This window comes from Corvus brachyrhynchos, unplaced genomic scaffold (genome assembly GCF_000691975.1).
Source record: "Corvus brachyrhynchos isolate BGI_N302 unplaced genomic scaffold, ASM69197v1 scaffold340, whole genome shotgun sequence".
NCBI classification, from domain to species: Eukaryota; Metazoa; Chordata; class Aves; order Passeriformes; family Corvidae; genus Corvus; species Corvus brachyrhynchos.
In genome coordinates, this window is record NW_008235987.1 from 54,061 (window position 1) to 66,397 (window position 12,337).

At 38.9% G+C, this 12,337-nt stretch overlaps 1 protein-coding gene across 2 annotated transcripts in view; it reads right to left on the reverse strand.

The window, feature by feature from the left end:
* Positions 1-4,612: 4,612 nt before the first annotated feature.
* Positions 4,613-12,337, reverse strand: part of SLC16A3 (solute carrier family 16 member 3) — a 13,140-nt gene continuing 5,415 nt past the window's right edge. Inside the window, exons 1-5 of one of the 2 annotated variants that reach the window (XM_008630803.2) lie at positions 11,110-12,223; positions 9,597-9,841; positions 8,964-9,107; positions 7,835-8,602; positions 5,581-6,541 (exon numbers count right to left, since the gene is read on the reverse strand). In XM_008630803.2, coding sequence (XP_008629025.1) covers positions 6,255-6,541; positions 7,835-8,602; positions 8,964-9,107; positions 9,597-9,819 — 1,422 coding nt within the window. In that variant the 5' untranslated portion in view covers positions 9,820-9,841; positions 11,110-12,223 and the 3' untranslated portion in view covers positions 5,581-6,254. Of the gene's footprint in view, positions 6,542-7,834; positions 8,603-8,963; positions 9,108-9,596; positions 9,842-11,109; positions 12,224-12,337 lie in introns of those variants that run through there. The other variant, XM_017729715.1, reaches the window with a different exon arrangement.

Below are 12,337 nucleotides of genomic sequence, written 5' to 3' on the forward strand. Positions count from 1 at the left end.
CTCACTGGCAAAAAAACGTATTTTAAGTTTGTCTGACATGTCAACAATGGATCTTAAGGCATATTTTTCAACAAGACTGAAAAAGTCTTTTGGTATTTAAAAATTTTAAATACTAAAATCTGGATATACTTCTTCATCGGGTTCAGAGTTCTACTGTGAAAGGTTTTAAACTGTTAAAAGAGTAGTAGATGAAAAGTCAGAAAAGCAAGGGCTATCCTTTCTTAATGCACCTGAGGTATTCATCTGGGATTAGTGAGGAAGGCTGCCAGCTGAAATGCTGCTGACATGACGAAGCAAATAGAGAGATCAGTCAAGGAACTACAGTGTATAACTAGAGGTAAGTAGCTTTTTACTCTGTCTCTAATTTGCCATACTTTCTCAGACAAATACAGGACTGCTGATCTCACAGACTGTGTCACTAGCAAAATGCTTTTAAGAGCATAAGCATTTTAATGCTTTTTAGTAGATACACCTTTTCTCCTACTCGCACAAAGATGAGCTCTATCTCAGAAGCATTGAGAAAGCTGCTAAAACAATCCATTCCAAAGCTGTTGCTTCTCATATGCAGTGCCCCTGTCATAGTCAAGGTTGTTTACTCTTTCAGTGTCGGTGGATCACCTTCCTTCAACAGGTCCGGCAGCAGGGAACAACAGCTGTGCAGCTCGGGTCGAGCCCATTTTCCCCTACAGCGAATGGCCCTACTTCCTTCTTTCAGACTCAAAGAGAACCAGAGGCAAAGATAAACTCTGGTTTTCTGTCACAAGGGTGGGCTGACTACACGCTAGTAAGTTCTGTCACTTCAGTCCACCCCATAACATTACTTCCTGTAGCGGCATATGACTTGATCTGGCCGTTGGGGTGGCGAAGTATTTGATTACACCTTAAGTCTTGCCAGTTTAACTGAACTAGCATATAAAAAAGGTAATCATGTATCTATTCAAACGTGGGGGTTAATGTAAGCTAGACCTATGACCTTTTCAGTGTAGATATACAGAGAAACTTCTGAAGCTGAGCTTAGAGAGATTTCTCAACAATTTCTTGCCAGAGATACTTAGAATTAAGCGCAAGTAGGTGTCAGTCTTCTAGATCACAAAAGGTAGGTCTTGCTACATTGAAGAGCTTGTAATTTTGATTCACTTGGGTGTAGCCTTGAGAGTGTACCTTGAGGAGCCAGTCCTAGCTGAGGTACCATAGGATCAAAAAAACCACAACATAAATGTATTCTTATGCTGTGTTTTCTCAGGAGCTTTCAAGTTCTAAAGAGCATCATTTGACAGTAAAGACAGCTTGCTGGCATGTCGGTATTCAAACTATTTTGGGCTTTGTAAGTCATGACAGTTCATAAAACTTTACCTGCAAACAAAACCTGGAGCACTATTCAGAGGAGAACATTAATATTTTTTGCACAGCACAAAATTAATAGCTGTTACTTTAAATTAGATGATGCTTTCAAATACTCTTCAGGATCATTTACAGCAGGAGCACATACCCATTTTGGAATTGGCCAAACTATGAGTCATGGCAAAAACAGTCCCCTTGCCCACATTAAATTCTGGCTGCCTGTGAGCTAAGTGTCACCTCTTCTCTATAAACACTGTTGTCTCTGTGTAGCTGTTTAAGCATGTGCAAATGAAGCCAAATTTCCAATTGGGGTGTTAATTTTTTCTGATGTTATTTTCTCAGACCCACAGTTTTTGACAACTTTATTTATTCACTACATTTGCAACAGTTTACTAGAAAAGCATTTTAAAAAACCTAAGTATAAATGTACACATTACATTAAAGTGCATTAACAAGAAACAAAATGTCATCCCACACAAAACTGAAGTGTATTCCCATAATCCTAAAGACAAGTGTGACAAAGAGACATGGACGCACGTACACAGGTCAGTACTTACCGCTGTAACAGTGTAATGTAAGAGTGCATTCTGAAATTCTTCTGTTTATGATTGTCTACCAAACTAAACATTTTCTTTGGGATGTTACCACAGGTGCATATATGAATTTTGCTTTTTCAGTTTGAAGTTTGGTTGCTCAATTAGGGGAATGTTCTCATTTCTTTTTAGAGAATGATTCTACATTGCCTAATACACATTTGTGTGGATGCAATTTAATACTAGCACAAGATCTCTCCAGTCCTTTACACCATACCTTCATACCTTCTGAAGTCTTAACTTAGCTTTAAACAGATAGCTGAGTCACTTTAGGACTTGTAATTCTGCTGAGGTCTTCTAGGCTCCAAATAGCTACAGAATATTTCATTTAGAATTTTCAAAAAATTTCAAAAAAAACTTATCTTTGTATAGGAGGAAGAATATAATTGTAACTCTGCTCATTGTCTAATAAATGGGCAAACTGTCCCTAATCTACTCCTATGAGTATTTTGCATGTTTTACATACCTATCTATATATATACATACGTAAATACATACGTACAAACACATGTATACTTGTTCATATAGTCTCTCTGTGTTACTGGCATTTATACACATTTCTTCTCCTTGCATCAGGAAAATAAGGGCCTAAGATCCATTACATGATCAATCATACCATATTTTAACCATAAATCCTATAGCACACAATTTATAGAATGTATGAAGATCCAAAAGGCTTTAAAAATGTTGCTAGCCTGCAGGGTAAAAGACCATTCACTACTTTCAGAGAAATAATCTCTGAAAACTGTCTTTCAGATTTTTGATTGTTTACTTTCCAGGCTTCTTATGTATTCATATATATATATATGAACTGTGTGTCTAAAGAAATTACATTTGTTTCAATAGCGTATGATGCAGGAGTAGACCATAATGTTTGGATGCTTGGCAATTCAGTTGCATAATTACTTACACTCCCTTCCTTTTCCTCTTCCCTTTTTTCAAATCACAAAATTTTAATCAGGTGAAGGTTGAACGAAGATTCATCTGGGTAGATGTTGCGTGAAACTGTTCTTCCATCTGTGACCCTGGGCAGTTAATGGCTCCTTAGCAATGCTTTATGTCTTTGACCCATATGCATCCTCAAAATATATGGAAGAGCACATCTCGCAGACTGCTCTTAAGGGCATCTCAGTGGTATTGAGATTAAAGAGATACAGTACCAAAATAACTGGAGGAATTTTAAATCAATTCCTTGCTTCTAAATATACAAAATATATATATGTATTTATATTTGTCAATCTATTTAAATATTTACAATAAGCAGAGTTAAATTAATAAGGAGCCTGGCTGGACAGTGCTGGGAATCTAAGGACTAGCTGCTTGTGAGGTTTGGTTTTGGTTGGTTTTGGTTTTTCAACACATTGGGGAGGAAGGGAAGAGTTCTATAAAACAGGAGGTCAGTGTGAAGGCCTTTGTGGCCATGTTGGATAGGAACAGTTGGGTACATGCTTCAGCACAGTCTAGTATAGTGGCCAGCAGCCTAGGGATCTGGCATGGAGGTTTCCTTCCCATCAGTATAACAAATCTCTTTCCAAGAAGATAAAGGCAGCTAAATAGAAAGAGGACTGGAGGGCTAGCACACACTTGGGTGTTACCCTTGAATGGGACAGAATGGGAGCAAGGAGCTTAACTGGCTCTAGAACTCTGAAGTACTCTCAAGCCTGCCAATTTTGATGTTGCTAAGAGAGCTGCATTGGGAGTTTCTCACCTTTGTATTGATGCTTCTTGTGATTAATGAAAACAGTAAAAGATTTTATACTGCTCATGTGGCTTTTTAAGCTGCTTAGCGAATTAAATTCTAACCCTTTTTTTTCTCACAGTCAATAAAGGAGTCCTGTAATTTGACCACTCTCATTCAGTAAGCAGCTCGTGCTGTCATAAAGACTGCAATCCATTGGTAGGTCTGTGCTGAAAACAGCGCAAGAGCACTGGCAGTCCCAGTCAGAGTAATTGATCTTTGAGTTGAAGAAAATAACTTGTATGGGCAAATGCAGCCTTTCTGTGAACACTAGTTTTACTTACGAGATTATTTATGGTTTCTTGTTGAAACGTGTCTCCTTGTCTTCCTAACTTCCTCTTCTGTCTCGAAACATGTAAAATTGTAACATAAAACTTCCTGTTTCCAGCTTAACTGTAGAAGTATTATGTATGGAAAATGAAACCTAGTCTGGAAAGTCAGTATGATACGCACAAATGACATTCTGACACATATAAAGCAGTCTAGACAATTTGCAGAATGTACAGAAACTTAAAATTGTGCCAAAACCTGAGGTCAAAGGAATAATCACTTAGTTCTGTGATAACAGCGTATAGCATTATCTAGCAAAGAAATCCAGTGATCAAAACACACAGTAAGACAAAAGTGGCTGTTTGAGAATCTGAATTCACCTTTGGAAAGGTTTCTAGTTTTTGCTTTTTGAAACAACAGGGACCTCCAGTCTGAAAGCTGTATCAGGCCTTCATGTATCATCTGAAGCAGCCTCCAAGGATATAATAAATTACTCTGTGGATTCCATTTTTCTCTTGCCTTCTGGAGCTACCAGTGTTGTGTTTCAAGTACCGATTTAGTCTTTAGCAAACGAGCTAAGTTCAGTGAGTAAGTTTTTACAGCTGGAAAATGTCATTCACTACAATCGCTGCCACTAAATTAATACAAGATTTTAAAATAATGCACTACATAGGATATAAAAACAAACAGTTTATTCTGTGAAGCATCCATTTCTTTTAAAAGTTACGATTCTAACTTTCCAATTTCTGTGCAAGGTTGTCCTAACAATGCAAAATCATTTTAAAGAAACTACAAATATGGAAGCCGGTATCTGAGATATTTCGTTAGAGAATGGTTCATGGTTTTGGCACTTTGTTTCTGTTAAAAATGGTAAAGTATGAAACAATGATGTTAATTTAAAGGGGATACAGGGTTTTAAGGGATTAGGGTCTTTTAGTTTTCAGTTATTAAGCGGAACAATTTTGGCACTTGAAAGCCAATATTGCTTTGCTACTACTAAGAAAACTGTTACAGTTAGTCTGCTTTAAAGATTGTGACTGCAGTTACAAAACCTAGACAGTCTTTTATAAGCAGATCTGAGAGGTGGGCTGCAGTTAGCATGGTTTTGTATTAAAAAAACCTACATTTCTGGAGTGGTTTTGGGTGAAAAAAGAAATATAATGCCTTCCTTTTGCCTTCCTTTTCTATTCAGTACCATGCTGTCATAAATATGATGAACAGTTCCATCATGTTTCCTCAACCAGAACTTTGAATGGCACTTCGAACTTCCAGAGATTATGCAAAAGGCAGGGAAGTGAGATAAATGGGGAAGAAAAAGAATCAAAACCAAACATGTTAAAACCTTCCTGTGATGCTAACATTGCATTTTATGGATGACTCATGTTTCCTCCCTAAGTCTACCCACTCTATAGGTCATCTGGAAACTTGCACCATTTCTTTTATAACCAAAAGGGACACTTCTTCAGAATATTCTAATAAACCTAATAATCATCTTCTCCTTGTTCTACTAAACCTAATCATCTTCTCCATATTAGTTGTAATATTTTTCAGTGCTCTAGGAAAATTTTACTGAAAACAGCATGTGGAATTGTGGGCTAATTTTGTTTGCTTACGGTTTGTCAGGATCCATTCTGCTCATTTTTTTTCTTTTAGTACCACCTCAGAATACCACTTGTGTGATCTGCTGAGGACACTATCTGTAATGTGCCTTTCCAAAAACAGGCTTTCCAGATGATAATTGCAAAGGTTACAGGTTTAGGCAGAAATGCATTTACATAAATCAAAGTTACAGATATTATCAAAATTAAGTTAGGGCTGAGCCAATTGCTCTAAAAAGTCTAAAAAGGTAAGAAATTCAAAAACCTAATGGAGACCTTTAAGTTCCTGAGATTTTTATCCATCTCAAGCTCTTTTCCCTTCACTGAGAACACAGGGAAATTATATTTAGCCACACAACACAGCGATTTCATCAATAGTCTGAGAACATACATATAATTCCACTTTTCTTAGAATATACGTTTCCTATAGCTTCCAAGTGAGCAGTTTCTGGTGATGCATAGCAAGAGCCTACTTGTGTTCATAAAAGCTTTTTAGTTCACATAAAATGTATAACCACAATGCTCCACCTATTACTGATAAAGCTAATTTTCCAGTAAGATGTTGTCTAGCTAATCAGCTTCCAAAGAAACTTGATGAGCTGACTAGCCCCCGGTTACTAAAGCTGATGGCCCAGTCCTAAACTATTTCTGTTTCTAAAATAAATAGCGTTGAAAATCTTTCTTTTCTAAACACTTTGCGGTTCCTTGTCATGCTCACACGCATGTTTCTGGGTTAGTTACAACTTCACCATTTTTTTCAGGCTCATCTTTCAGAAACTGCTCCACTTCAATAGAGTCCACCTTGGCATCTTCAGGAGATTTGTTTTCAGATTTGTTTAATTCCTCTCTTTCTGCTGCTTCTTCTTTTGTATGTGGTTCTTCTGATTTTTTCTTAATGCAGAAGAAATTTCCCAAGGCCAATACAAGGGCTGAGGTGGTAACTTCAATTCCAGCAATAATGAAAACAAACATGTACCTCCCCGTTGCATCCAGGAGTTTTCCTGAAAAAGGCAACATTCCAGGTAATTAAAAAAAAGTGATTATGTTGCAGTGAATATTTTTCTGCTTTTTAAAAATATTTTGACTCTCCTCTCTAGAATCACCGTGATTATCTAACCAAGTTTTTTGAAATAGAATTTTAACAAGTTTGTAACAAAATATTTGTCAGTTATTTCGGTTCAGTTTAACAGTCACTGACTTTACATGACATCCCGAAACACGTATTCCCCCTGCACACACAGAGGCATGCAGTTCATCTGAAATAAAATCAGCCTCGCCCTCAGATGCAAGACATCAAACAAGCGCTTTGTGTTTCAGATAAAAATGTGTGCATCCATGGCTGGGATCTGTATCATCTGTATCATGATCTGGTCATCATTATCCTCTTGCTCCCAGTCTCGTTTACCTTTCTACATGGGCAGTGCACTGTCTGCTTTAAATGCAAATCTTATTCAATAGTCAGAGTAATAGTCTGGAGTAATTGACTGATTCTGACACTGGTAAGGGTGGATTTTCAAGGGACTTGGTGGATGTGAAAGAACAAGTGGGAGGATATGAAGGAAGTGCCTCTCCGAACCTGAAGATCAGAGCGCATAGTACTGGTTTTCCCATGAAGGAGGTTCTGTCACAGTAAAAATACTTGATGTTTTTAGTGTCTGGTATAAAAAGTAGACATTTCATGGCAGTGACCTGGTGGGTTTTGGGAGGGAAAGTGTGTTTCAGTTCAGGGTCTGTAAAATGTATGTTCTTTGATTGGTAATTAATTTGCACTTTTGACTTCAAATTAATGAATTTGACTATTTTGTCATGTCCCCTTATTCTTGGGTTGTGAGACGTGCAATAGAAGCACTCTACCTTCCTTAAATCACTCCAGTTTTATAGTCCTCCTTGTAAGATTTTTTTTTTTCTTCCTTCAGATGTTTTCTTTCCTCCTCCAAGTCTACCATATCGAGAATGTATCCTAGTATTTCCCAAAGAAACTTGACAGGTTTCATGTTCTGAATCCCAGTCAGCTATCTACCAATAAGAAGTTCAGTGCAGGCCTTCAGAGGAGAAATAGCATCTCCAGATGGCAATTTAACCAATCCTGAAATAGATCCAAGAGGGAAAAGGTTCATTCCACCCCTTCTCGGATATTTCAGAGTGTAACTGCAGAAAGCCTTTGAAGCATGTGCGGCACTAGCAACAATCTGCATTTCTCGAGTGACTCACATCTTTTCTTCTGCTCCCTTACGTTTTGTGTAAATGGATGCAATGCACACAATTTTAAACTCTGAACTAAATGGCATACTTGCCTGCTGATGGTGGACCAATCAGAACAGCCATAGCTTCTGCCAGGAGCACTAAACCGATAGCACTGGAAAACTTCTGCGTACCAACAATAGCCATGAGAACTTCAAACTGAAGAGCACCTACCATTCCATAAGAAATGCCAAAGAAAATACAAAAGACCACCAGTCCACCATAATCAACAGACATAGAACCCATAAGATCTGTAAAGCCATTAAAAATCATAGCAAAACTGAAGAGGTAGACACAGCGTGGTCTAACCCATTTAAGACCAGCTACCATTCCACAGATTGGCCGAGCAAAGATATCAATGAATCCCAGAATAGTCAGAAGAAAAGCTGCTTTGGTGTCTTGAGTCCCTAAATCCTTGGCATAACTCACAACAAAAACCGGGGGAACAAAGAGGCCAAGCACCATGATAGATGCTGCTAGAGCATAGATTACAAAACCACCGTCTTTAAACACACTGAAATCCAGAAGTTTTTTCTTTACTTTCTTCTCAGCTGGCTCTTTGGTAGCTTCAGCCTTTTTGGGTGGCTCCAAAGGTCTCATTAATGCTCCGCATACACAGCAGTTGAGCAGCATCCCACCCAGGATAAGAAATCCTCCTCTCCAACCGTACTCATGTTGTAGTATCTGCCCCAACGGTGAGAGAGCACAAAGAAACACTGGACTCCCAGCAGCAGATAGCCCATTGGCTAAGGGCCGGCGTTTGTCAAAGTAACGGTTTAACATGATGAGTGAAGGCTGAAAGTTTAGTGCCAAACCCAAACCTGTAGCAGAAGGTATGTAAAAATTAATACTGGCCTACAGTATCACTGTTAAAGATATTCTAATTACAATTTTTCTGACTCATAACTTAAGAGAAAATAGTTTTATTCAAAATGGACAAAAGAATCCCAAGATAACACAAAGCATTCTACCCCCATAGTATTCTTGTACTTTATGATTACACTTCACACTATTAAACATTCATAACAGAAATAAATGACATTTTTTTTCCACATTTATCTGCCATCTTTATAAAAGCCCAGTTGGGTGATCCTGATACTTCAGGTATTTTTCACTTACACAAAATTTCAGCCTAAAGCTAAGACATAAGTTAACTCATTTTCAGCAATGCGTACTACTTACCGGTAATCACACCTGCAGTTAGATAGATCTGAATGATGCTTGTGCAGAAGGAAGCTATCACCATCCCCATTGAGGCAAAAAGGCCACCCACCAGCATGACAGGGCGACAACCAAAGCGATTGACGCATACACTACAAAGTGGACCTAGGCAAGAAAAGCAAGTTACAGTTGCTAAGATAAACCAACTTTTGCAACTGATTTTATGACACTTTGTATTTCTTTGGTGGACTTCAAAATGTTAGGTTCATGGTTGGAATCAATGATCTTAAAGGTCTAAGGTGTTTCCTCAATGATTCTGACTTGTTCTGTACTCTGTCCCTACAGTCAAGCCAATCAGGAAAAACGTCCTTTCCTCTGTAGTCAAATACTTCAATCTTTTTTGTCTTCAGAGTGCCTTGTGATTTTTCTTTTTCATCATCTTCAGCAGCTACTGAGTTAAAGACACGTAATTTTAAATCCAAGCTGGATGGGCTTAAATAACTGTTTGGTTTAAGTGATTAATAGTAATTCTTCTTTGGAATGCCTTACTTGCACACAAGGAATGATATGCAGTCATGATACACACTGTAAATGGCTGTGTTACAAACTTAATTGTATGACACAGTACGGTTTCAAAACCAGATAACTACTCACCTGTTCCATAAAGCATGGCCAGCAGAATGGAGGAAATCCATGCAGTGTCACTATATCCAATGCCAAATTCCCGGATAAGTTCTTTAAAGAAGACGCTAACTGCCTTAGGAAAGGCATAGGAGAATCCTGTGATGATAAAACAGCCAAAAAGGACAGCCCAGCCCCAGCCTCCATCAGGGGCTTTAACACCAGATGGACCATCGTCAGCTACTACAGCTCCCATGATGAAGCAGCTTGTGTGTTCCCTAAGAAACAAAAAGCAATTAGTGTCTAAAATTGCACTACCATTAAAACTAAGGCATGGAACTACTTTAAATAAGTCTTGAGGATGCAGTGCAATTTTAACTATTCCTTGTTTGAGTTCAGTTCTTACAGAGCTTGCAAAAATACATGAAAATGAGATGCACACAGCTGAGTTTTAAATGAATGTCCCCTCACAGCTCTCAAAGTCAGAACTGGATTTCAGCCAAATAAATCACTGTTTCATCGAAAAACTGAAGCCATTACAGCAGCTCAGGGGTCTATTTGACTTTTGCAAATATGTAATAATTACTGCATTAAAGTCTGCAGGACTTTTTATATAAAAAGACCTTGCTACATGAAGCTCCTGGCCTATTCACTTAGGAGGCTTGGTGCATCACAAGTGTTCTGTGAAATGGTGGACTAATCACCCAGATTTTTTATTTCCCACCGAGGACAACAGTACAGCCCTGATACGCTGCTGTCTTGAAAAGATAGATCCTTTTGAGATGATGATGAGCTATCATTTTTCACACATCAGGTAAGTTCGTAAGCTAAACTGCAATGAAAATCTCCACGAGCCATTTTTGTGGATGCTGGAAATTATTAACTCCAGCAGTGCTCAGTACAACTGCCCGCCTGAAGCAAATACTTTCCATTGTTGCTATTATGTGATCAGTAAGAAAAAGTAATATTTGATGAATCACATTTTTCACATTTTCTATATGCAGCCATAAGCACCTTTGCATCTAAAAATATTTTGTCATGATAATATTATGTTTCTAGGCAGTAATGCTGCCAGGTTTTAAAAGTGAGAGATGTGGGGTAAATAAGACGCTGAAAAGGCACATAAAGTGTCCCTGTATGTGAGGAGCACAGGGAGTTACTGCATCACAGCAGCTAGGTTTTTGTAGGATCTGTGTTCTACACAAGTCTTGAAAATGTTAAGGTGACCTTCAAATAAGGATCTTACTCATTAAATCTTACATGTACAAAAATTGGCCATTTCTTTAATGTGCAATTGATTGTGTCAGTGTTTCTCTTCAGTGGTATCTAAAAGAGGAGTGCAACCATAGTTGCACATGAGTAAAGAATGCTTCTGCTTTCAACAATATAAGCCTGGATAGCGATTGTTGTAAGTTGGGAACTACGTAATTCTCACAGCTCCATTTCAGAACCAGACTATATATGACACAACAATCTGATGCAGACTTGTCTAGACAACTGAGCACCAGATGCACGATTCTTAATAGGCCGGTATGGATGTACTTACTATGGTATTTAGACCAGCACTCCCACTTCTTGGAAGAAACAACTTTATATACATGATACAGAAATAAATCTGGCCATGACTATGGCTGTTCTAATGCCCTGGCCTGTATGGGCACAGTAAGCCTCACAGTATTGGCTTCACCTCTTCTTTTCTGGAAATCAAATATAAACAGAAAACAATTTGTTTAAAGTCCAAACAACTTGAACTTAAAATGTTTTAACAAGAAGGGAAACAGAATACCTCCACAAAACTAGTCATCGAGGTGTTTGTGGCTTGTTTGCTGATTGCTGTGAGAGTTCATAAAAATGCACAGCTTGGTAGACTCGGCAATTCCTGCAGCAGGCTTTGAGTTGCTAAATAAAAGTCTTAAGATGCATCTCTGCCAAGACTCCCAACACTGGGATCTGTCGACCCTTCAAAACTCTTTTTCCCAGTAGCTTTTGTTTGACACAAGGTATAAAGCATTCTTCAAATAAGGACTTATTTTTTTAAAGCAATAACCAGACAGCACAGAGTAGATGCACAAAGGGTAATCCTTGTGACAGTGGCAACTCTGTAATATTAATGATAACAGAGGTAATGCTGATGGAAGTATCTCGGCTCAAATGTATAAAGAACAGAAATAAGATGTAAAATTGAAGGACTCCAGGGGGTAGGAGGCATTATCACTCGCACTACTTCCAAGTTGTCAGAACATTTCGTTTGGAGTGAAGGTTTAAAATGTTGGGGGAAGGGTTGGGCAGTTTCTGTTCGTTTCCATTACCCTTCTAATGCAACACGAAGTTAGTAATAATATATGAGCATGCTTTGTTGAAAAACAGCAACTGGAAATGTCTCCAGACTGCTTACAGAGTGCTGGATGGGGACATTCAGTGCCTTATGGCGTTCAGCTCTTCGCACAGGCTGGGGCAGTCTCCTTTACTGCGTCTATAGCAAAGTTGTTTTTAAGGGCAGCCTCTGCAGACCTACAGTACTGAACCCCGATAGCAAACTACATCCACGCCATATGAAGCGGCGAGTGGCTTTGAGAAGGAACGCCGTTAAGAACTACTTGGCAGCACGCTTATTCCTTCCAGAAGAGAACTGTCCAAGCTTTTCGGGGGGAATAGAAGTCAACTCGGCAGCCGGTGCACCGAGCCTGGTCGGGACGCGGCTCGGAGGAAGCCCCGGTCCCCCCGCCCCCACTCCGACCCTCGGAGCAGGGGCTGCAGGAGCCCGCGGCCCCGCG